This window comes from Sinohyriopsis cumingii, chromosome 19, assembly GCF_028554795.1.
Source record: "Sinohyriopsis cumingii isolate HCF-2022 chromosome 19, ASM2855479v2, whole genome shotgun sequence".
Lineage (NCBI taxonomy): Eukaryota > Metazoa > Mollusca > Bivalvia > Unionida > Unionidae > Sinohyriopsis > Sinohyriopsis cumingii.
Genome location: NC_142979.1, coordinates 48,140,767 through 48,168,488, shown reverse-complemented (window position 1 = coordinate 48,168,488; position 27,722 = coordinate 48,140,767). Strand labels below are relative to the sequence as shown.

Genomic DNA, 27,722 nt, shown 5'->3' with positions numbered 1-27,722 from the left:
ATGCTCCGTGATGGGAATGAATGTTATTATTCGCATAGGTTTATTTACGAGCATTTCCACGAGCTAATCGAAGACGGTCTTGTGACCTATCATATTTATTCAAATCCGAAAAATAATTATTTTATTAATTTACATGCTATTACACAAAGTCACAATTCTGCACGTGGTTGTACTGGGAAATATAATACATTTCCTAGGGTTGTTAAATCTGTAAATACAGAGAATGGTGAAGAAATAATAGTTTAATCAATGAATGCAGCTAGTAAATATTTTGATATTAACTTGAGTTCAATACGCTTTGTCACAAATAATATAACCAAAGCAGCATTTTCGAAGAAATGTAAACAATAACATTTCAGTATCTCCCGATTGTGCTAGATGCAAAAACACTCTGGAAGAAGGGGGATAACTGTCAAGTAAAGATCTCTCTGGTAGAGCAATTACTTACCCAGCTTGTTACTGCGTAATGACCTCAGCGATTATTTTTTGTGTCATCATTCAGTAATTTAACTGCGTGTGTATCAAGTAGCTGTCAGTGGAGTAACGTAATTTTATATTAGTTATTTACACTTTTTAACTTCGTTCCTGATAAATACAGAGCAATAGTAAGTCACGCCCGTTAATGTAATACAGTTAAGTTATTTTTAGATCTCTAGGTAAGATAGTTGTATACAGCCCTGACATGTATTTTAACCCAAACAGAAATATGTGTGTGATTATTTTATACGGTATGTTTTGGAAATCGAAATAAATCCACGCTGCAGTTTACAACAGTTATGATTTACTGAGTATGATGTTCATTTGCAAGAATCCTGCATAGGTAACTTCATAATAATTTCTGAAACATATATTAAGGATGGATGGGTCCGTGTTAGTGTTAGCGTGGCAGATTCTCATTCTTGACTGTCAAATGTCGACGGTGGCGAATATTTCGCTTTTTTAAATTAAAAAGTGGGGGCTCCAGCCCCAAATGAATTTCATGTACACCTCCTCACCACGTCAAACGTGGTGAGTGCGTTTTGCACTCTCCACGTTGTTTGAGGTGGTGAGAAGGTGTACATGGGTTTGATAAAGGGCGTGTGAATGAAACTGAAAGGCCTAGACAACTCTCTGAATCTCTAAAATTTCGTTTCGTTTAGGGATTCGCTGGGGGTTTGTATATATTGCAACAATTCGTGGAGCCTCCAAAAATAAACAGTAGCGTGATGTGAGCTCTCAATCTCACTGAAACGTACCCCATACAATAATCTTCAGACAGAATGTCAGCCAAAAAGAAAAAGCATCGCGGGGTGCCTATCGTCCATAAGTAAAGTCTCACAAAAGGACAAAACAACCATACAGAAAGGCAAACAAACAAATAAAGGTACCCCGTGGAATGATACCGCTCATCATGCTACTGTTTATTTGTTTTGTTAATATATATATAAAAATATATCTGAGCAACTCAATCCTGATTTTCTTTTTGTGATTTTGAATTATTACAACAATGAAAATTTGAAGATAGATATACACTACCAGCAGAATACCGATTCATTAAACTGATTCAACAATTTATTTTATAATCATTGACGACAGAGATATAGAAGTTGAAACATTCTTTTCTCTCGCACGCGTGGTTGAAAAAGTTTGATCAGAATTATTTCACGAATACGAAACAGAAAGATTGTGAATACGCGCGTAAGGCAGTTGAGAACGATTGTCAGATCGTGAAACCATACATTCTAAAAGTGAAAATGAAAGCAGTGACAGAGTCACTGGTGATTGTGGAGGTGAAAATAGTGAAAACGTCACTAAAGGGGATTGTGAAAGTGAAAGTTATGCCAAAAGCAAGCGTTTCAGCTTTGCATGTGGCAGCAGATTGTCAAAATGAAATAAATGACAGTCACTAGTGACACGTGTAATATTTATTGTGATTGTAATATTTATTCTAATTATGTTTATTTTTATCTAGATTTTTTATTCACCTTATATTTATTCTGATTCAGATTTATTTTTATTCAGAAATATTTTGTATTTTGTAAAATTATCATTATTATTATCATCATCATCATCATTATTAATTATTATTATTATGTAATTTTCTGTTTTTAATAGGATTTTCATTATTTTGAGGTTCATTTACGTTAGCAAATTATGAAATTAGTCCTATATTTATTTTTAGCACCATTTGCTCCAACAAATTATGAATTGTGATCGATGATCTTAATTTTGAGTAACATTTACCCAACAAATTCGACAATCAGCAAAGAATAAGAATTTTGTTTTTTTCTGATATTTATTAAGATTTTGATACTTATTTTTCTTCTGATTATAATATTTATTCAGATTATATTTATTTTTTATTCTGATAATAAAATTTATTCTGATATATTTTTTTATTCTGATAATAATATTTATTCTGATAATATTTTTTTTTTTCTGATAATACTATTTATTCAGAATATAGTATTTATTCAGATTATAATATTTACTTTTATTCTGATAATAATATTTATGTAATTTTCTGTTTTAAGTAGGATGTTCACAATTTTGAGTATCATTTACCCCATCAAGTTTTAAAATCTGACTGCCTTGACTTTGCCAAGTTTGAGTACCATTTACCTAATCAAATTAGAAAATCTAACTGATTTTCACAATTTTTAGTACCATTTACCTGAAAACGGACTGATAAACAGTAAAATAATAAATTCTGTTATAATGTATTTATGAAATTGTATCTTTTGCTGTTTTCAGTCTGTTTTTTTAATACAATTTTGAGTACCATTCGCCGCATCAAATTATAAAATGTTTTTTTTGGGTCATGGTTTAGTGTCATTTTCCCCATACAATTATAAAATCTGACTGATTTTTACAAATTTGAGTACCATTTATTCCATTAAATTTTAAACTCTGATTTGTATTATTTTGAGTACTGTCTACCTGAAATCTGGTCGAGAATGAGTAAAAACTCTCTTCTGTTATAATATATTTTAATTCCCCTGATTATGAATTAGGATTCAAAATCAATCGCGAACCTGAAGATCTAAGAAAAAATCTTTATAATCTTACATACAGATTTATATGCAAAATTGGATGTCGCAAATCAAGAAGTATCCGGTCTGGTCAATAAGCTTGAATTGTATCATTGTTAATAGTGGATTATGACATCGCAGATAAACCAGATTAACGACTTCTAAAACAATCTCAATCCAGGGGCTACTTGAGGTGTGAATGTATATAAAATATATCCCTGTTGAGCCTGATTGAATTTTTCAAGATCAACTTGATAACTGCCATCAATTGCATGATATAGAAGCTTGACTGCGATCGTTGACGTGATATTGGGAACACCTGGCGAAATATGACGACCACTACCGTATGGGACATTGTTATACTTGAGAATATTCTTCGGAGGGGCTATTTTGCTCCATGCGGCAACGATTTTAGGAACGTTTTCATCAATACCATCATGAACAGTTTTCTTTAGTTCATCAGTATTAAATTCTGGTATTACAAAGTTTGGTAATTCTGCCTCGTTTAGTTTATAATGATTGAGAAATAATTGTTTTAGTTTCTAAGTAGGGTATCCGAAACCGAAAATTAATTATTCGTCGAAAATTACTGATTTAATGATAATCCAATTGACATTATTGAGGTCTGATGCAACCTGGTTTAGCTGTTGTATCGTTTCAGTGATATGTTGTTTTACATCGTTATTGTAGTATTGTGCGACACTAGAAGAAAAAAATTCGTAGGTCACCAAGTACACGTGCGTGCTCAGGCTTAAGTCCATCATCAAATGATTTGATAAACTTTTCATCAATAAGTGGATTACGGGTTTTGAAGTCAACATCATATAAAGTTTTTCCTTATTTAGGAAGTTTTGTGCCATCAGAGGCAGTAAAATACAATTTTTCGTCAGAAATTATATTACCCTCCGCATCTTTCCGTGGTTCTTTAAACTTCTATGGTTCTCTTTTTTGATATTATGGAAGCTTCAGAAATATTTTCTTGTCCGTGAAGAAATCGACACGTTGAGGTTCTAACGGTCCTTCATAAATAGGTCGTATCTCTGGCTAACCTAATAATGTTCAGATTGATGATTGATATATGCCGACGACATAATCTACCTAGCAAGTTTATTTCCATGGCGGCTGATAATGTTGGTTCATGTACAGTGATAGCTATTTTGGATGCGTTTTCTATGATGGATTTGATTCTGTGCTTTAATTCATCGCTTATTTTTTCGATTTGATAATCACCTTTGGGAATACTAACAACTTGCCAATCGGGAGTTCCATCTTGTTGATTTTTGTACGAAAACGCCAGAGAACTATTTGCTTGCAGCCCACCAAATGAATTTAATCTAATATTTAGCCAACTATGATATAATCGTAGTTATGCTAGTGCTATTTCTTTCGCTAGAATTGCAGTTGGAAAGTTGACGCTGAACCCAGAATTGGTTGAGCTTGCTGATATCATCGTGGTTTTTGACAGAGCTGTATTAACGACAATCTGTTGCAATAATTCTTGCGATGACATTATTTATAACCCCAGCTATTAAATCAGGATTCTAAATCCCGATTTTCTAAATCGGACGTAAATTACGACACAGTCATCGACTCAATTCAAATCTTAATCATTTCTGTTAAATCAATGTCTGATATTATTCCATCGCTAAGGCCTGGTGATATCAACGAAGATAATTTGGAGTATGCTAGTGTCGCTATATGCAACTTCATTATATATTTATGCCATTTTGTATTTGTACATGAATATATTTTTTGCAATGATATTAACAACATCAGCAGTTGTTGTTACATCTGAAATACAAATTGTAACAACTGCTGGCGATGTCATTATTATTGCTGATAGCAATTCACCTGTTCCAGCGATAACAACAGACGCCAAATACACAATTATGTCAATGAAAACTACACATCTGCAATATTGTTTTACTTTTGCTGTATACTCGTCAACGATATTTTTCAGTTTGGTTTGCCACTCACATACTTGATTGTATCTGTAATATTGAACGTCGATTGGGGAGTTAATTATTTTTAAGTAGGTGGTAGCTGAGCGACTAATTCAAGACACCAATAGTAATAGAAACCTAATTTTTCTTTTCTTCGGGTTCCACAACTGATTCCTCGTCGTTTTGTCGTAGTGCCTAGTACTGAAAATTGTATATGCCGGTAATCTCAGCGCGATGTTTGATGGATTTATTGAGTCGTGTCCATAAGGCTGATTCAGACGCTACCGTATATACGACTGCTGTCGATCTTTTTGATGTCAGAGAATTTAATGCCGATAAATGTTGGCTTTCCAAAGAAATTATCAACAATTCCGTTTATTTTTTGCGAAAATGTATAAACGATCGTACATGATTAGATTATTCAGATCTACGCGTGGTCATTCCATCACTGATTGTCATTAACGAGTTCCTCATCGGAATGTTGATATCGTCGACGTATTTCTTCGTTGCAGCGCCATCGCTTAATTCTGGTTCTCCAAGACCAGTAATTTTATTATTAGTCATATTGAGAGAACCAGTCACTGTATCACCTGCGGTTATTAAACGATCATTGATATCAGCTCTGATCGTGTTGTTGTTGTTACCACATCATCGTCTGATTTTGGTTCTCTCACATTAATACTTGTATTTTTACTCATATTAAGATGGCCATACATAACATCTCCAATTCTACTGATACATCCAGCAATTTTTCCCATGATTGATTGAACTGATTCCTCCGAGTTATTAATTTTACCGTTTTTAGTAAGCACTACTTGGTTATCTTCGGTTGCATCTGGAACCCGCAGAATAATATCTGTCAACGGGATATTGCTCGTCTTTAATCGTCATTGTTTATCCTGAAAAAACGACTTCATTTTATGCCCCATTTTCGAGACTCAAAAGATTAGCGAGTTCATCCTTGACCTCGTCAAGGCTTGCATATTTAGTTAAGTCGCCTTCCTGAGTTTTACTCAGGCGAGAAGATCTTCCGTAAATATCTACCACTGATCTTTGTTATGTATATTTGATTTAATTTATATCTGATTTAATTGTTTGTAAGTTTTAAAAAAAAAATTAATTGCATTATATGTCAAAATAATGTAGTTTTGTTTATTAGGAACTCGATTTTGTTGCAGAAAATAGTTTGACCGTGACTGTTCATTTTGTAAACACTTAAAGCTGGCCTAGTTCCCGACCTTAATTCAAAATTAGTAACAGTCACGTCAACGAATCTTTTAATTTATTTTTTGAGGAAATAATAAAGATGAGATCGAGACTATATTGGATACGTGACCCTCGACTTGTAAATAGTTGTTAGTGAGGTAAATAACCTTTTTAAATTTTGTTCTCGGAGTAAAATGATTGGTTTTCATCAAGGACATACTGGGGTTACGTAATTTTTTTTATATGTAAACATGATCACGTGACCCTTTATTTCGCAATTCAGGCATTTCCGAAACTGCGCATCAGTTATTTTTAATAGTGATGCTTAGATAGAGATCTCTCAGTCTGGGCTTGATGTCAAGGTATTCTTTTCTTGTGTCAGTTTGGAGTTATTTTAATGTTTGTTCGAATTATTTGGATTCAAAAGGATTAATTCTTTTTTTCGGGAAATATATTGTGCTCATACAGAATTCTTGAACATTATTAAGACTTCTAAAATTTTATTCGTGGATTATTCTTGGACTATTTTTCGATTTGATTCTTAAAACCATAAGTTCTTATTTTTTCATTTTTTACAGTATTTTTCCAGGGAAATAAATAATTTAATTTTTTCAAAGCTTGTTATTTTCACTTTTTCATGTGTTACTGTTTATTCGAGCCTAATCATGTAACAACTTTAAGATCTGTTTAACACGACGGTGGACGGCTATACCGTCTATTTGCAAATTCGTGCACGACTTTATGAGGTGGTGTAAGCCACCTTGACACAGCGTCGAGTACAGCAATTACTTCACGGCCAGCCACATATTTGCGGATCAGTTATTGTCTGTGTTGGTAATGTTGAATATCAGACGTGTTTTGAAGTCCGCCAACATATTTTAAAAATTCTTTTGGTGGCGCCAACCCATATGAATCGAAATAAACAATTCCACGTGGATCAATCGCGTATGCAACCCAGTGAGTGCCTTTTCCAGATCTTCCATCGAGATAAATAGTACTAGTTTCAACATTGTTTGGTTGTTTTGATAATTGATCACGCATAAAAACACCTCTGAAGTTTTTTTTATATTTAATCGCGTAACAGCTATAAATAAATCAAGATTGGATATCAGAAGAATCAGCAAAGTGTCACGGGAAGTCTCAGACCTTTTCCGTACCACGAGTGGGGCGTTCCTGGTAGTCTTAGACCCTTTCCCTTTTTTGTGGAAGTTTTTAATCAGTGACCTGTTGTTTTCTTTAGTACCATCCCAGCAGCAATTCCAACAGCACCAAGTGCAACCGCTTTTCCAACAACTGGGGCTGCAGCGGCTATGAACGCTAGTATTAACTAGCTGAGGTTTTCGTCGTATTAATCGTGCTAATCTGTCCTTGATTGCTGAGAATGCTTTGCTGGTAACGTCACCAACAGTACCAATACTATAATCACAAACAACGTCAATAGCTTTCGTTGATAATTGTTTTGCAATCGGTATTGCAGTTGGGGCTATTCTTCTCAATAGACACTGAAGAACATCACCGAGTCCATCACCGTAGATCGCTTTATATTTTGGCAATCGCGAATTTATCACCCTAGCCATTACAGGTCTACGTTGAGTATTATGTATGATCATCTTATTCTATTGTTACTGATCTAATTACATACCCTCAATCAATGTGGTAATCATCAGCGATTTCATCGATGAGGGACCGATAAACATTAATGTCCATGATACCGCCTGTGAATAATCTCTGACTAGTAGCAGCTGCTTCATTAATGATTTCTGGGGAATTATTACCGACTCGTTCTCCTCCAATAAGGATTTCTAATCGTTCAACATCAGCAAGGACGTTGCTGGGACATAAAGTAGTAAAACCGCTTCCAGTGGTTGTAGATACATCCTGTAATTCCTCATCTTTTTCCTCACTTGTCGTTTGTACTGGTTGCCGTGGTTGTTTTTTTTTTTCTTTTTCTTTTTCTTTTTTTTGTCGATGTTGTGATTGTCGGTATAATTCTTCAAAATATTCATCTATCTCACGATTAAACTCAATATATCTTGGATAATTATTTCGGGCTTGATTAACCCTAGTACTAATATTAGTACCCTTACTCGTTCCTCGTGGACAGGTACTAATATCAGCATACACGTGTTAATGGAGCAAGCCGGGTGTGATTCACACCCGGCGCTCTTTTAGCCTAATAATAACACTTTAAACATATTCCTTGCATATAATCCAATAAATTGAGTAGTCATCTTATTTAATACCGGAAGTATCTAAAATCATTGTAGAAATAGTTTTAAAATCTCTTTACATTTTTTAGCAGATATTATCGTTTAGATCGTCCGCCATATTATTTCAAATAATGATTACTTCCGTTCTCAGCCTCGTTTGTTTGTGTGCCATATAAGGACATTGACGCTTATTTGGAAATGTAAACAAATCGTAGTAAAAATTTAGCGCCGTTTGGGTAAGAAATTCTGCACATTAAAAGTAAATACGGTTTATCGGCAACTTTGAAATTCACCAAGAAGCGATTATTCGCACTTGATTGATAATAATATAGCGTAGAATATCCAAAATATGGTCTGGCAAGCCTTACGTAGAAAAGGGGTCACGGCGAGAGTCTCGCGTTATCTGTTATGGCGGACAGTATAAGGTTAGAGTAACCATGCCAATTTATTTTATCGTGTAAGGGCTTAATAAATTAAAAATAAGCCAAACTTCTTTCACAACATGATTATGCTTATGTAGTTAATTTCTACACTGTTTGTTTTTCTGACTTCAGTGATGATATTTTTGCTCCATTACATGATATGGGATCAGTTCGTAGCCTCAACCACAACAATATCAAGTTGAGGCTACGACATCGTAACTAGATTAACCCCGTAGTGCCTGCGATATATCAATTTGTACCAGGTTTCACGATTTACATTATCATCAGCGTACTCGGGTTTCAGAAGTTGTTCTCTCAGATCAAAACTTTTCACGGCAAACACAGATAACTCACTTACGTTTATAATTTCTTTTTAGATGAAAATAATACCTTTTTCGGTAAATTTATTAATCACTTCAACTTTTTTTTTTTTTGCTTGTTTTGGTTCTTGTTCTGGTTCTGATTATGGTTACGATCATTTATTCCACCTAGTTCAGCACGAGCTTGGTCAATACCTTCAAGTATTTCTCGCACTGGTTGAGCAGCAACTATTTCACCTGGAAGTTCTCGTAGAATCTGTTTTGTTTTCTTAGTTCTTTCTGATTTTTCCAGTTGCTTTAGCGGTTTGCTCCAAGTGGGAAGATCTTTGGTAGCCTCTGTAATTCCTTCGGTAGCTTTCGTAACCGGTTTAAATAATTGTTCTGCGCCTTCTGTAAATTCCAACTGAGACTCATGACGCTCTTGTTGTTGTTGCTTGACTGAATCATAGACGGGGAAATATTTTTTAATTGCCTCTAGTCGCTGTCGAGCTAGTTTATATGTGTGAGATTCTGTTATTGATATAATAATGATTTCATTACACCACACTGGAGCAGCAGGAAGGATGACGACCAACAATGAGTGTCCGGGTGGGTAAGTGAACACGCATACAAATTTGAAAACGCAAGCGACAAAGATAAAGTAACAAAATTAGCCAACCCAATTAGAGAAAATCTCGGTCGGTTAGAGGCTTAGATTTGACGTTATTGACCTTGTATTTTCATATTTTTTTTCCGTATGAAGCTTTATTTATTAAAAAAAAAAAAAGTTGCTCCAAAATTGGTCTGTTCTCCCTCTCTGCTGCTTCCTTCTGTACACTCCTCTGTTGGTTTATGAGGTGCTAGTGAATTAAACCGAACTTAACATACATGGAAAATAAACATTTCACAACCAATTAAGTCCATTTCATTCGAAACTCATTGGAAAGAAAAAAAATGTTGGATGATGTTGCCAGATTAAATTCTAAGGAATGGTCTTGATGCTGTCAATGACACTTGCGTCTTTGGAGCGGGCCGCAGCGGCTTCGATTCATCTGTATTCTTTCTATGGCACGTGACAACAAATCGGCTACTTTATTTAACAGCTTTACAGCGTTTGTGATATTATTTTGTCTCACCTGATGCTCCTCTGTTCAATGTTTTGCGCTCTTGACCCACTAATTATTATCTCCCCTTTTCGATACAATGGCGCCCTCTGTTCTTATCACAAAATTTATATCTATTTAATCATGCAAATGAAGCTGAAAATATGTCACAAGATTCTGTTCAAAACGCTTAGTAAATATTAGTTTTAGTTTCAGACTGCTTACTATACTAACTACGCAACTAACATTACCGGCCGTGACTGGCCTACCCCCCCCCCCCGCAAAAATATCCTGCAGGCGCCCATGTTTGTCAGCAGTGTTTGCGTATGGTGCTGTATTTGTGAGTGTTTCTTAACGGTTTCTGTTGTCAGTGGCGTCACTCGGGTTGGTGTCACCCAGTGCGGTAGCTCATGGTGTCACCCCCATGGTCCTCCTTCCGTAACAGACCATACAGAATCCTTAGTAATGTCATTTTGGTGTCACCCCTCTGATGGTGTCACCCGGTGCAGTCCGCACCCCCCGCATCCCTCTAGCGACGCCACTGCTGTGCCTGCTAGTCATGTATTTAACTATGATCGATTATCCGCTTATGAAATCCGACTAGACCGAGCAGTGTGTGCTCTGTAAAATTTGCAATTTTTCATTTTGGTGTCACGCCTCTGAGATGGTGTCATCCGGTGCGGTCCGCACCCCTCTAGCGACGCCACTGTCTGTTGTATCATTGTTTCAATTTACGCTAGCTTATCCCGCTTGATTTTTGTTTATTTAATTTATATTAGGTTTATTTCGCTTGGCGTTTTCTTGTATCATGTGTATTTTGTTTGTTTCTTTTTTATTTGTCAGTTTCCATTGTGCCTCGTTTTTTTGTGTGTATGTGTGTGTGCGTTTATCTTATTGTTTTTATTTCATTTGGCGTGTGCTTATTTCATTCGCATGTAAAATATTTATGTTGACATTTAATGTTTCCTTCTAGCCTCGTTTATTTTATTTGCTCTTATCGTCTGAGCGTTAATATTTTTATTTTACAATTATACTTGTTTTATTAAATTTCGTTCTTGCTTTATCTTGTTAAATTTAATTTTTTTTTTTTTTTGGCAGCGATGGCTTTCCGTAACTTACCGTTATTGCTGATAAAGGTAAAGTAATACAGGGAAGCAGTTAAGCGGAAATGTTGGGAAACAACTTGGATTAATTCCACAATATGGAATCTGGACTTATAGCGCTGTTTCTCAAGAAATTGCGAGACCACGCGTGCAATATAAATAAATAAAGTTCTGCGAGTATGATAACGATGCAGAATTTTGCACGTGAGAATTTCAATATGTTTTGCAGTGGTAAATAATCTATTTCTCAAAACTGATTGATAAAATAAAAATAAAGGAAGGAAAGAGTTTTACGACAGCAGTGACAACCAATCTGTTTCTCAAGACTGATTGATACAATAAAAGAAAGAAGAAAGAGCTTTACTATAGACCAAGAATTTGAGTCCTGAGCAATGTCTCGTTCCTAGAAGAGTTTATAATTTTGATAAAGTACTTATATATTATTTTTTTCATCTGATTCTATATGAATCCTTTGTCGTGACATTAAAGATAAAAAATATGGAACTTCATGTTAGTTAAAATTGTATTAAAATTTGTTGAAGTTCGTTTTGATTTAGACCAATAAATAATGAGAAGGTAATTCATATAATTTCGATTATTGTAATGAATCCAAACGATGATAAAGACACAAACATTAACAGAGGTAAACATGAATGGGACTCTTACATGCCTGAAATTGTATAATTTTGTCTTTAAGGCCCAAAATAAACGTGTTTCCTATTGCACTGTTCTAAAATTTTGGTATGTTGGTATTGTTTTTATTTTTTTAATTTTAATTTTTTTAAAGTACTTTTTAATAACGTCTAATATAATGTAAAAAGCATTTCAAGTACTGGGCAGAAGGAGCACACTTGGATGCAAAAATCGGTTTCGGGAGAGAAAAAAAATATTATCATTTTTTATTTTTTTTTAGACATGGGGAAAAAAGTGCTAGAGTCGGCAACAAAAAATAGGGATAGTTAGCCGACCGAAAACATTTTTTAAAACAAATTTTGTTAAATGAACATTATGGGTAGAATTTCTTTTCAAAAGCTTGAAACTAGTTAAATATGATAATATAAATCTTCATAGCTTTTTAACATGTTTGAAGTCATTTTCGAAGGTATTTAGATTAACATATGATCTGTACTGAATGTCACAGTGAAAAGTTCAGTGTTGGGAAACAAATGTGGAGAATGTATAGTAAAATTGTGTTCTGGGTCCAGATGGTACAACATACATTGAAAATATACAACATGCCGAGGATATTGACATTGTTCAAGGGGTCAGACAATTTATGTGTGAGAGGCATACATTATAAGATTACGCCGATTAAACCTTTAAAGAAGCTTTCTGATAAAGTTAACATTGAAACGCGCCGAAACAATGAATGTGATTTCTCGAGAACGAGTACCGCAAATTGGAATTTTAGAATTGACAATACACTCTCTTAAGAAATGGCCTATTCTAAATTGTCGTTCAACAGGAAGCAAAACAGTGATCGAAAATGTCAAAATATTCAAACTCTTCCAACCCTTTCTATGAACGAAATGATGAAGATGGTATTCCACGCGGCATGTCCCATCCACAAAACCCTTGGGATCCTCAAGAGGACAGAAGACGCGGAATACAGGAACAAATAGAAGCCTCAGAAAACAGACAGTTGGAGAGCTCTTCGCGAGCTCTCGCCAGTCTGTATGAGTCGGAGAGTATGGGGATCGCGACAGCCGAGGTTTATTTCAGTTCATATATATATATTTGACAATGGAGACGCAAAGCTTGAAATTAAGATCTTTTTTCACTTGCCTACAGGATCACCTTTTTCGAGTTTCCATTGAACCTTTATTTCCCGTATTAGATATTTTGACATACCACCATGTCGGCCTATTTTACACGTAGTACTGATCTGCGCAACTATACGTCATTTCTGTAAACATTGGATCACGTGTTGTTTTTGGTCGAAAATCTAATTTTTATAAAGAAAGAACGATTGTCCTTTAAGTAATATTCGTAAAGTATACACAAATATCCTAGTACTAATATTAGTACCCTTACTCGTACCTCGTGGACAGGTACTAACATGAGCATATACGTGTCTATTCAAAATGCATATAAAAATGTGATAATCTAAAGGTCAACATGAAGACCACCTTTGATTTTCTTGAACTTGTAACCCAGAAAAACTTATTTATCTTTTATAATCATACAAATAAATACATGGTTTAAAAGACATAAATGTTTACTGTAGAAGAATATCTTAATCAAAGTTTCTAATTTAAATTAATTTTGCTAGAAGTTACTCCAAACCTGCTTTATTGTCTGCTAACCATCTTGTCAACTTGGAGCTCATTCGAGATAATTCAGATATTCCTGGGCTTATAGATAGTTTCAAACTTTTCAGCAATTTTCTCCTTCTATAATGAGATCTTTTAAACACATTAAATCATATTTATTGTTCTTGCTGTTCAACTTGATAGCTTATCAAATGTATAAAATGTTGAACTTTTGTTAATTTTTTTAAACTGATTAGTTTGCTGAATATCTTTTGCCAAGTGACATTGAATTTTCTTAAACAACTATAAATCTGACCTAGTTCCTCAGTTAAAATGCTAATGGAAAGAGTTCAATGTAATTTCCATGTGTAAACATTACATGTTTTTAAGGACATGCACAGAAGAGGCTGACATATCATGTCATGAAAACACAGAGGTAGTATTTTGTGTGTCCTGATCAGTAATTGTGTTAACAGAATGTTCTAGTGATAATAGCTGCTTTTCGAACAGTAAGCATTGCAGTATTTTATTTTTGTTAATCGGTCACATTTGGTATGTATTTTATGCCAATATTTGTGATGGTAACCTAATATGCACAGAAAAGCCTGACTGTAGTATGATCAAAATATCTAAAATGGGGTGGGAAGCAGGGTTGGCGCTGGCTTTAAAAAAATTTTTGCAAAATAAATCACCGGCCACAATATTTTGTCACAAATTTTCAAAAACTGTTGCCATTTTCTTAATACATTACGATATGTTTATCTTAACACCCTCTGGACCAAGGTAATATTGTCGTCATAAGTGGATGTTTAGATAAGTTGGGGAAGGGGTTGAAAATGCTTGAAATTTGGCATACAAGTGAAACTTTTGAGGTGACCTGTCGTCAGTGATTAGGATTTACACAGAAAAAAACAATACAAATTTTGATTAAATGAATACAACTAGTCTGAAATACACTTGTATATTGACAACTTACATATTTGTGTTACACTCCACAATGTGTTAGATAATATACAGATATGTGAAATATCAGTGAATTCGAGTATATATATTAGATCATATGTTAGAAATTCATTTATCAGTCAAATCCCATTAGAAAATACCGGTACACCTAACACATATGTATAAAAATGCTTGTCATTTTTTTATCTATATTCCATTGTCAACAAACATGTTTCACAAAACAACTCACACTGCTATTCATTATCCTAGTAGCACGTGGCTGTATAGTTGTTTATATGCTACAGGTACTTAAATTGGCCTTGATTTTTGTCAGCCAGAGATATCATGATGCTGAGGCTACCAAGGGGATGAAGCTATTCATAGGGAAATGAAAATGTGAAAAAATTAAAAGGTTTAGCAAACATTCTTGCATGATGTCCCACCTTCATTTAATTTGATGGCCAGGTATCTATTGTTTCAAAATATTGGAACAGTAATTTGGGTTTTAAACCACCATTGGTAGCGATCATAGGCATTAACTTTTTTATTGCAAACAGGAAACTTTCATGGCACAATAAATATGTTCCAATCACTATGAAAAATGGAAAAATCTTTGTTGCTGACTTCCTTTCATCAAAGGTCTTTGGTTTGCTTTGATGAAGGTACATGTGTTGAAGGTGCCACTAAAGGCCCTCTTTGAAGGACCAATCAAATGCCTGTTATTGCTGTGGCAACATCAGATAATTGTAGAACATTGAGATAGAATTTTTGTTTCCCATTTTCTTTGTATATATACAGAACGATTGATGAGTTAAAGGTAATCAATATTCTTTGAAGTTTCAGCAAGACTGTCTTTTTCGAAAAGAAAACTTATTGCTATATCTTGTTGATTGTAGTAGTTCCCATTCCCGCCCTCAGTGGTGGTCAATTATAGCTAGTCAAATAGCATGAATATTTTGGGTATATTACAGCATACAGTACTAAGGCCAGACAACAGCATAAGCAGATTATGATATAACAATACCATGTTAGGGTGGTTTGTCAATATGAATAAAGGATTTGTTTATGTAACAATAGATTCCAGTGCAATTTTACGGCTTCCTATCTTGGGGTCTTTGAATTTCTCCACTCCAAACCCAAGATTGTGTATACAATTTTTAACAGCCAAAATTGTTGTCACCAAAAATTTGACAGACAGTATATTTTGTCACCAATAATGAATAAATTCGTGATTTGCGACATTGGGGAAGGGTCAGAGAAAATTTGGACTAACTGCACCTTAGTTTAATTTTTACTGATCTTGCCAAAATTTCTTTGATACTGAGAAAATCTAATAGAAGTCAGCTCAGTTTGTTTTTCAGATTTATTATACAAATTTAATAGCAACTCAAATTGTATTTCACAAACAAGACTTTGAAATTTTGAAAGTTAATATTCGTTTTCATATCTGATTTATCATTAGACCTAGATCCATAAGGCCTAGTGTCTGACGTTTCTTGGTCCTGCAGAATACAACAGCTTGATGCTTCTGTCAAATTATTATCCATAATGTCTTGTCCTGCAGAATGCAACAGCTTGATGCTTCTGTCAAATTATTATCCATAATGTCTTGTGAGTTAATGAGCATTATCAGTAGTGTGATTACAGTGACTCTGCAATACCCTACACACTTTGTATTTCTATGAATACTTGGAGCAGAAAGTGCACAAGATCACATCTTTTCATACTTCAGCCATTCCTGTGCATTTTCCAAACATTTTTTTAATCTTTTCTCTTGATCATGTTTACAATCACACTCTCTCTTATCATCATATAATTTTGGATGCTTTGGTGGCAGCCGAGCACCTTGCGAAACCATCCACATTGTTTTGGGAATTTTACCTGAAGTTACTAAGGCACCATATGGTTGGCATTGTATTGAAATGTCACAAAACACTAGCACATACATACATGCTTCCTGGATTCTCAGTGATGCTGAAATCTGCACTAATGAACTAAAGAATGGATATTTTTCATTTTGGATCTATTAAAATTCCAACCTGCTTTTCCTTGTTACATGTTTTTGTTTTGTTTTTGCAGACAGAGAGTAATTAATTTATCCAGTTGTTGATGAAGACCAAGATACTTGTGGCATGAATCATGGAATAGGGCTGCAAAACTAGAAAACTGGAACATTATTGGTTTTATGCACTCTGAATTGTTTCCAGAAGTTGCTGTTTTATAAACTGTTACTGGTTTCACTTACAACATAGTGGTTTGTGAGCAAGGTTCCTTATCACACATCCCTATCATGCCAAAGTTCCATGAAAATTCAAAACAGGAAACTGTAATGGAATTGATAACGGTGGTGAAGGAAGGTCCTGAACTTAAGAATTAAGATCCCAAACCAGTTGTGAAAAAATGTATTAAAGTTTTTTGTTTAAGAAAAAAATGAATATACACTGCAGCATGTTAATGGTTTGCTGTGTTGCTTAAAGATAAAGGATGTGTCTTTGTCTTGGCAAATTATTCATTTGAAATTGAATTAAGCTAGTTAAATAAGCCTCAAGTTGCATACAAAATTAAAGTGTTGCAAGATAAAGCAATTGAGAATTATTATAGTTATATTATTTCAAACAATCACAATTATCGCTATTCTCCACAGCCTTAGGTTTTCATTCTTTTTACTATGATATAGGATACATGTATTTAACAAACGAATGAACATTAACAATCAGATTGGTTATGTTGGTAACCTGACAACACATGAATAATATTATTGAAAAGGAAAATAAAGTACCGGTACATGTATTATTATTGGGACAACCTATTTTTAGGGCTGTAAGTCCAACTTTTTTCATGGAAGCAGTGATGGAATGCAGCTTTAAAAATTCTGTGGGGAACCCTAACTTTCCAATTGTCACTACCCAATGCACTGAATGTTTATGAACAACATATATATTAAAATATGTTATTTGGTATAATTTTGTTGTTGTGGGGTTTAACGCCATTTTTCAGCACACGATAGGCTATGCATGGCGGCCAGTAATTATGGTGGAGGAAGAACCCAGGAAAACCCTGGGAAGAACTACCGACCCACGAGAAGCTACTGGCAAGCTTTCTCACATACCCACATTGGTCGAATCCTAGACTCGAACCCACGCAGACAGAGGTGAGATGGCAGTGATCCGTAACGGAGAGCACTTTAGACCACTCGGCCACTCGGGGCCCCTGGTATAATTTTGAATTGTTGAATTGACCAATTCTACCTTTTCCTATTGTCCAATACTAGCAGGATACCTTGATAAGTTTTTATCATCAGTGTTTTGAAAACAGTCCTTAAGTCCAGTACATCAGAGTACTCACATGTGAAGAGAGTTTTGACAGTAATCACTCTAATTCACATACTGCAAATAAAAGTGGATGGCGTCTCAAGTTGTATTTGATACATCAGACAAAGACCATTTGTCAACTGCTTTAATAGTGGAAATTTTAATTGTACTAACAGATTACTGTTGACTTGGGTTTTTAATGATTCATTTGCAAAAGCACGGACTTCAGATTAGTGCATTAGCATAAATTTATGCCCAGGAGACCTCATTTGTCATGTTCCCAAATGTTAGTTATGGTATTTGCAGATGTGCCAGTTTGAAAGCAAATAGCAGCCTCTAAGAAAAGGGTGTGTGTGTGTGATTTGGATTTTAAAGTAGCTTTAATAATTTTTTGGTCATATTGCTACAATGTCTGCAGTGTGGCAGTTTATAGTGATTTCTAGCACTGGGTCATCATGCCGCAGACATGTAGCATTATTTCCTACCCAGTCACATTATCCTGACACCAGGTCGACCAGTCCTAACGCTAACCTCTTTAATGCTGAGTGCCTAGCGAGGCTCCTGTTAGTACCAGTTTTATGTCTTTGGTATGACTTGGTTTGGATTCGAACCCACAACCTTCCGCGATCTGAGGCAGACGCTCTAACCACTAGGCCACCGGAGTGCTTTCTAAGAAAAGTAATTATACAGTAGCAAAATGTGATTTTGAATGGCCACTGCATGGATACAGCATACTTTTTAAGCTTAATTTTATATGTGCACACTGACGAACATCTTATGTGTAGTTTGAAATAGTAAATTTGTAGATCGAGCTAATTTCATCCTTCACCCCTTAATGTTAACACAGCATTAAGGAATTTACAGATGGTCAGAGACAGATGATGATGGGGGTCCATAGAAAGTAAAAAAAATTCATGTAAGCATGGAGACCAAAAGCACCATTGAAGGGCTGAACATGTACTTTCTCATCTTGTTCGTTGCAATTTTTGAGAATCACAGACAATCTTTTCTAAATCTGGTATGTTATTTGTCCTCGAAAAAGTGCCCTTCATAGACCAAAATGGTTACTTACTATGGGTTTGTCATGCTCAAAAGGGCAACATATTTAATCTTAATTTGTTCTTGTTAATAATAATAATAATAATAATAATAATAATGTTATTATTATTATTGTTTTTGTTGTTGTAATATTTGGAAATTATGAGAGTAGTTACCCTGTAAAGTTTTTAAAGATGGTATGTATCAGACAGATTCCACGCAAAACGATGAAGTTGTAAAATCCTTGATTCAAATCTTACTCAGAATGGATTTTCTTCTTTTTTTTAAATCTTTCCTTAGCAGGAGATACATGTGGCAGTAGTGCTTTGAAAAGAAATTGAATTCAGTCACAATTTTAAAATGTTACTAATAGTAGTCATTAACTACGGTGACTATAGGTGACAAAAATTTCTTCATTTTACTTGGCTTTCATTTTTAATGTGACCATTTCCTGGATGAACTTGGATTTAATTTTTTAAAGGGCTGGATTGATTTGTTTACTTATTTATTCACAGTATCTTTAAAAACAATGATGTTACAACCATCCAGTAGCATTTAATGACTGTTATATTGATTTTGTCTTCTTAAGAATGATGTACTCTATGATAAAATGGCAGTACAGATTTCCTATTTGATTTTTATCTTTAATTTGGAGCAATAAGTTACATCAGTGTTATTAAATTAATTGATAACAAATTGATCTTGTCAGAAATGTTTTGAGAACAACAGTCACTCAGACAGGCTGATTGGCACGAATCAACATTACGCTGTCTCTTATTAATTCTTGTTACTTCTAGCATAACTGGAAAAAATCAATAACTGTGTGAAAAACATTATCTCTTGTGTTTACACACTGCCATGGTTCAGTTCCAGTAAGCAGAAGACCATCTTTATGCATCAATGCATTTGTTAATTACTAGCAACCTGCAAGGTGTATTGCCATTTACGATCAAAAAAAGTATTGAAATTTACTCAAGTATTATCAGTGTTTATATTCAGGAAATGAAAATGGGGCATTTTGCAACTAAAAAAAACAGCAGGTAGTTGGGAAAAAGGCCTTGCACTATTTAAAGAAGAACATGCAATGAGAAAAAAAAGAACTAACCAAAGACCAGATGAACATCTGGCACATATTGGCTCATAAGTTTAGGGCAGTCACCATTAGAATAGCATACAAGCATAACTGTTCCCTAAATGACCTTATCCAAGCTGTGTGATTGAAGATGGATATGACATTCTATAGCTTTTGCCTCAGAGACTTTTCATCACAAAGATTGTATTTTAACTTGGTAGGAACTTTAGCTGCAACACTGTAGATTACCATCCTGAGTCATTCAGCAGCTTTATGGTACATTATAGATTACCATCCTGAGTCATTCAGCAGTTTTATAGTACACTATAGATTACCATCCAGAGTCATTCAGCAGCTTTATAGTAGACTATAGATTACCATCCTGAGTCATTCAGCAGCTTTTTATAGTACACTATAGATTACCATCCTAAGTCATTCAGCAGCTTTACAATGCACTATAGGTTAACAATCAGAGCATGTTTATTTAAATGGAGAGTGAAAAGTGTATCACAGATTCAGTGCAATTTCAGGATCATCTTCAGATAACAATTCATGACAATTCTTTGATAATATCTCTTGTTAGGAATTGCTGAGACAAGGTGAACAGCTGGACAACATTGAGAACAAGACCAGAAGTATCAATCAGTCATTGACAACATCACAGAAACATCTCAATTCTGTTAAAAGTATATTTGGTGGAATAAAGAACTGGTGGCAGGGTGATAAGGAGAAAAATCCACTCCCAGCCTCAAAACCTGAAGCAAGACCAAGTCAACTTCGAGATAACATTGAAAAAAGCAAAGTGGCCGGTCAGCACCCTGCCTTACGCCTGCGAAGTGAAGATTACAAAGGATTTTATGAGGAGGATGAGGATTTGGACAGTAGATTTTTACGAGGAGCAAAAAAACTTGAGGAACCTTCAACCAGTGAACCCATACTGAGATCTGTCACTCATAGTGAAAAGGAAAAACAAACAGATAAGAACTTAGGTAAGGAATTGTTGTTGTTGTTGTTGTGGGGTTTAACGCCATTTTTCAGCACGATATGCTATACATGGCAGCCAGTATTAATGGTGGAGGAAGAACCCGGAAAACCCCGGAAAGAACCACCGGCCCACGAGAAGCTACTGGTTGACAGACACTGTATACATTATGTGATCCAAATAATATTTTGAGACTCTTCAAAGTTAATTACATTAATAATTAATAATTTACAAATATGCCACTGGTTTATATCATCCAGTTACATTTCAGCAGAATTGTAACAGTTTTTGAAAAGTGAATTAATTTATTAGCTCTTGTTACCCTGAGACCATTTAGTGGTTGGCTTTATGAACTTACTTGTTGTAATGCCTACATTGTGTGCACAAAAAGTTAAAAAAGCTCATAATTACAAGCACACAATGATATCATCATAGAATAAGCCCAGAAAGGTTAGCTTCCTTTATGTTGCTATAGCTCCTGTTTTTGGCAATTCCCTCTTCAGTTGTTGTATCCAATAAAGCACATGTAAGATCCATTTTCTAGATTGCTAATGAGACAACATGCATGCAGTGTGGTACGTTCCAAGAAAATGTACGTGTTCTAGCCAGAATTTAGCTGCTGCTAATTTTGGTCTTATCATACAACCAGGCATATGGCTGTAACATTTACGAAAATTCTACATGTGTAGAATAACAGTGATGCTGTTTAATCAAAACAGTTAGAATCTCATACTTTCTCTCCATCTCCCCATGAGGCTTGCTGAACAGATGACCGCTATTTTAAGATGAACACCATGCTGCTCTTATCTTGTGATCATTTAGTTTGCTGTACCTCATACCTTGATAGGATTTAGTTTATAAGACATATCTTTGCTGAATATCTCTGACAGTTTTGGTAAAATGTCCAAAGTTTTGCAGTTGTTATTATTTGCTACCCTGATGCAGCAGAATTGTTTCAAGTGACCAGTAACTCTTTTATTACTCCTACGGTAGACAGTGTAGTGCAGCTGAATAAAAAAACCTATGTAAATGAATTACTTCAAGACAATCATGTTTCCTTGATCATTTCCTTTATGTTAGCAGTTTTTAACATTTTTACCATTTGTGCATTGAATGTCAACAAAATAAGAACTATCTTTTCTTTCTTTAAAATCAATATACATGTACATGAACTACAACAATATACCAATTTTTTAGTCAGTATTGAAATATGATTTCAGTTCACTACCCACGCCTAAGAGCCATATTAGAGGGGTAACATGTAGCATGGCTACAAAATAAATCCCTAGTAATTACCTAATATTTCTCTTTTCTTATTTTTTCAGAGATGATTTCAGGTGGATTGACTCGTTTGAAAGGATTAGCAATTAACTTGGGAGATGAAATTGAGAAGCAGAATGAACAGCTGGATAGAATAGATCCACTAGTTGAACGAGCCAATATAAAAATAACTGACCAGAATAAACAGATGCGGCATATATTAAAATGAAGCATTAACACTAAAATTATATCTTGTTTTTTGTATGACTGTTACTTGAAATTAATGTATGTAAAAGCTGCAATTTTGGTTAGATAGTTCATTTCCAAAAGAAGATATTTTAATAGGAATTTCAAACTACCAGTCACAATTGAAATAAAAATAGGAGTTATGGTAATTGAAAGGAACAATTTATTTATGCCAAACTTCCACAATATTTGAGTTGTAATAATTCTTGATGGTAGAAAACTTGTAATTGGAACTTTTTATGTACATTCAAGAAAATATCATTATCTTGGGAGGCCGAAGATTTCATGGTATTCAGTAGTTGTAGAAATGTTATATATTTATGGATACCTTAAGTTTATATAAGGTAATTGATCAACCCGCAACAAATACTGCGCATATCTTAACATTGATCAATTTAATACTTATGAGGAATAATCTATATTGTTATGAAAAGGAGTCCTTTTATCATTTTTTTCAGTGACCACAATCCAGTTTATTGTTATGAAAATGAGTCCTATCATCAGTTTTTGCAGAGACCACCACCTTTTTATAGGTTGAACTAACTTTGTGAATGCTCAACAACATAGCTTTAAAGAACAAAAGTATCTGACTGTAAAACAGATAATTACAAAATGTGTAGTGACATTACATTGAGATAATTGGGGTTTTAATAACTTTTGATAGATGACCAGGTCTGTAAGATTTCTAGCAATATTTTAGAAGTAGTGTATTGCACTATCCTAATTAAAAAATCATTTGTTCCAGAGATACTTAATGCACAGAAATATTTGGAAATAAATTTGGCAATGAAAACAAATATGCAGCTTAATAAAAGAATAGACATTCCTGTATGCTGTGCCAATTTTAGAACTTTTTAGAAACCAAGTAGTTAGCATTGTGCAAAGTGCAAAACTGAGTATTTTAATAACTTAGAAGATGGTCCAGAAATTTGTTGGAATGTAGCAACTGGTAAGACATTGCTATTAAGTAAATTCTTCTCAGAACAATTCTTTGTAGACACCATCTTGACATGGACCTTAATAATATTTACATTAACAGAACTGAAATGATGTAGAAAGTGCATTTTAAAACCTAGACAGACGTGAGGGTGATATTATCACAAGTCCATTTAAGGAAAGTGCTCTTGCATTATCACAACATTCATCATACATTTGTTCAGGGCTAGCCTTAGGCCGATTAGACTGTTTTTCATGCTCACAGGGGCCCCGCACGTTAGTAATCTTAAAAACTATATCTATAGAGAGAAAGTAATTTTAAAGCTATGGAAGATAATTTTGGTTCAGTATCATACAAAACTTGTTGAAATGTTTAAAAGTTTATTTCCAAATGCTGTGCTCACAGGGGGCTCCACACTTAAATCCAGGGGCCCCACCAAAATGATCCCAGTTGGGCCCCATATTTGCAAAGGTCGGTGCTGCATTTGTTAACAATTTGCTTTGAACTAAAGATGGAAATGGGAAGTGTTAATCCAGTTCACAAAAAAGGAGATAAATTGTGCATAAAATTATGGCCTATCTCAAAACTAGGTAGGCATAAAGTATCCAAAAAATGCAATTTTAAACATTTGTACAACTGTCTTATATAAACTGCAGCATATTTACAAGTGGTTATTTGGGTTTGAGCCCTTAGATTAAGCTGTTATACAGTTATAATATTGATAATACCTTTTGCAAAGTAGTTCACGACAGCAAAGAATTTGTGTGACATTTTGTGATCAAAGCAAGGCCTTCAGTAATGCTTGATATAAAGGTCTAATTTGAAAATATTGGAATCAGAGGTAGATTATTGGAATCAGTTTAATCTGTGTTTTAAAAGAATTTATTTAAAGATGTGTAAATCAGCTTGAGAACTTATTTAAAGATCTGTACTTAAGCATGTACCACTCTTATTTTTATTTAACATGAACAGTAGTGTCACTGGTATATGGTCTAGCTTAGGCTAAGACTATTTGCTGATGATACTTCCTTTTAAGTTATTGTGGTGGACCCAGCACTCACATCTGGTGTTCTGAACAAAGACCTACATTGAATCTTTTTGTGGACAATCAATCATTTGTAGAATTTAATCAAAATGAAACTATATCAGTGACCATATCCAGGAAATCTCTAAATAATGTATCACCCAGTGCTTTTAATGAATGATTCAGTTATTAAGTGTTATTTTGGATAAATGTTTCAGCTAAACTTATGATGAAACCCTATCTTGCCACACATATATGCAGGAAATAGCTTCAAAAACATTTAAAAGGATATATACATGTTTATTATAATGTTTGAAATTTAAGCTATATATATATAATATTTTTAGTCATCTTTTTTCACCTTGATAAGACCTCTCTTGGTATATGGGGATATTATTTTGATAACTGCACTCTGTATGAAAAAGATGTTTCAGTAAAAAACAGGATGAATTGAGCAACGAAAACTACATATGCTTAAATTTTGTAAGAAACGGAAAGAAAAAGACTTTGAATAAGATGTTTTACAGCATTTACATCTGCACACCATGGTTCCACCAAGACTCCAGCATCTACACGTGCAGGCCATGGTTCCACCAAGACTCCAGCATCTACACCTGCAGGCCATGGTTCCACCAAGACTCCAGCATATATGTAATAGGTGTCTTTGTGATCAATGTAATCTTATCCCCTTTGCCAGGACTGACTCATATCAAAATTCATTTTGATAAAGGCCTATTATGGAATTGAATCTTCTCCAATTAGGGATATTGATATGAAAATTCTTCAAAGCTGCACTTATATAAAAAATCTAGAAAAGGTCCCAGTCAATTGATCTCAAGGTTAGAGATTGCACACATTTAACATAATGACTCAGACTGCATTGTAGCTGATACAGTTCCAAAAATTCATTATCAGATAATGTAGTCATCAAGAAAGATCAAAATGTTCTGTTTAGACTGTATCAAATATATTTTTGGGGGGAACTATACACTACGACTATGGTTCCAAAACATAGATGCATCTTCGTTAATAATGGGTAACCTCTTGCAATTGCTTGGAGTCAGTCATGGGACACTTAGTATGATTCATTACTTCCACCTTGAGATTTGTTTAAACACATAATCACTTTCTTAATGTGATTCAGGTATTTATTACTACAAATACATTATTCTTGTATGTATCATATAGTTGGGTACAACACATCATTCTGGTATGTATTGTTTATTTAGGTGCTGCATTATTTATTTAGGTGATCATTCTGGTATCTATCATTTGTTTAGGTACTACACATACATCAATGTGTTATGTATCATTTAGATACTTTGCATATATCATTCTGGTATGTATCATTTATTTAGGTACTGTACATATATCATTCTGGTATGTATCATTTATTTAGGTACTACACATACATCAATGTGTTATGTATCATTTAGATACTTTGCATATATTATTCTGATATGTATAATTTATTTAGGTACTATACATATATCATTCTGGTATGTATCATTTATTTATTTACTACACATCCATTATTCTGGTATGGTTTATTTAGGTACTACACCTACATCATTCTGGCTTATATAATTTATTTAGGTACTATACATATATCATTCTGGTATGTATCATTTATTTAGGTACTACACATACATCAATGTGTTATGTATCATTTAGATACTTTTTATATATTATTCTGATATGTATAATTTATTTAGGTACTGTACATATATCATTCTGGTATGTATCATTTATTTAGCTACTACACGTCCATTATTCTGGTATGGTTTATTTAGGTACTACACCTACATCATTCTGGCTTATATAATTTATTTAGGTACTATAAATACATAATTGAAGTTAAGGTTAAAAATTAATTACCACCAACTTCATCTTCTATTTAGCAACAGTATTTTAAATAGCATACTTGTCATGTTGTCAAATTAATATTTTCAGGTATTGTCAATTAGCATGTAGATTGTATGTCTCGTCATTTCCAGTTAATTAATGCCTATAACAGTTTTTTATGTACAACTATCTTGAAAATTTGTGTCAGTTTTTGTCTGTTTATATTTTCTGTTATTGTTTGTTTGTTAATCAGATCATTTTTAGTAAGATTGCAAATGTGGAGAATTAATGCTTGAAATAAGCTTAAGTGTGCTTAGTATGCCTCGTGATGTGATATTTTTTGTACTTTTTATGATGATGTTTGAAATAAATACTGTTTAAGCCATGATACATATATCATGTGAATGGTTTGATACCTTTAAAAAATATCAACAATTTCTCAAAACAAGTCACAGGAAGAAGCATGTTCTACACTGATGATATATCCCCATGCTTCATTTTATGTACTTACCACCAGTCGTGCGTTTATTCAACATTTCACTTGACAACTACCCACTCTCAAGTCAGGCTCTGTTTGATGTATTACTGGATAATGTGCAGAATTCAAACTGTTTTAACTTCACTATCTTTTTACTCAATTTGCATGAAATTTTCACTGTGAACCAAATATTACTTTCTAATAAAGAGATACAATTTTCAAAAGAAAAAAAATTGTTATTCTAAAGAAGATGCTGTTTTACTTATTGTATGTGGTCATATCTGATATTGAGAATTGTAAATTAAACATTTGATTAAAGCAGGCATTATTTACATGGAATAAATTGCTTGTCATATTTTTATAGAGGAGGGAATTTAACAAAACTAGAAAGGGGTCATGTAATTTGGAAGTCAGATAACAAGGGTTAGTCTTGTCCTTTGGATCCCAGTGACCTTTGGTCAAGAATTATTGGCACTAAATGGACATTGTCATTCAATAAGCTTATTGAAGTGCAGCTGTTGGAATCTCATCCAATAAATATTCCCAGGTTTCCATACCTGCAAAAAGTCTGCTGAGAAGATAATCCTACTGTATGTACTCAATTGTACGTCAATTCCAACGGCAAACATATACCCTGATCTGCCATCATGTAATGTGTCTTTAGACCAAGGTCTGTGTTGTTTGTTCTTCTGATTATTCCTTTAAAAAAAACTGCATAGACTATTAATACAAAGTCTTTATAAAAGGGTGATCTGTCAACATGAAGACTGAAATGTTACAAAAACAAAACAATCACAACCCACGGGTGAAAATATCATGCTAACTTACAAATCTTTTGGTGTATATGTTGAAAAATGTGTTTAAGGTGGGTGTTTTTTTCCAGAACATGAACTTTAGATAAATGTAGTACAGGGTGATGGCTTGTTGCAAGAGCAAAAGTAATGATAAAATAAAATGGGATAATATAAAAATCTTTAAACAATTTCTCAGAAACTGCTAAATAGAATTTGACCACATTTGTCACAAAGTGTCCTGATA

At 34.0% G+C, this 27,722-nt stretch overlaps 1 protein-coding gene across 1 annotated transcript; it reads left to right on the top strand.

The window, feature by feature from the left end:
- The first annotated feature begins 12,742 nt into the window (after positions 1-12,742).
- Positions 12,743-26,933, top strand: LOC149775656 (synaptosomal-associated protein 29-like). Its single transcript, XM_089944496.1, has 3 exons — positions 12,743-13,008; positions 20,496-20,901; positions 22,220-26,933. Exons 1-3 carry the CDS (start codon positions 12,784-12,786, stop codon positions 22,381-22,383), a joined length of 795 nt encoding a protein of 264 aa, XP_089800622.1. The 5' UTR covers positions 12,743-12,783; the 3' UTR covers positions 22,384-26,933.
- Positions 26,934-27,722: the final 789 nt, after the last annotated feature.

Coding starts and splice junctions, on each gene's coding strand:
- LOC149775656 (XM_089944496.1), top strand. CDS start 12,784: ATGTCAAAATATTCAAACTCTTCCAACCCTTTCTATGAACGAAATGAT. Junction 13,009..20,495: donor TGGGGATCGCGACAGCCGAG/GTTTATTTCAGT, acceptor ATCTCTTGTTAG/GAATTGCTGAGACAAGGTGA. Junction 20,902..22,219: donor ACAAACAGATAAGAACTTAG/GTAAGGAATTGT, acceptor TTATTTTTTCAG/AGATGATTTCAGGTGGATTG.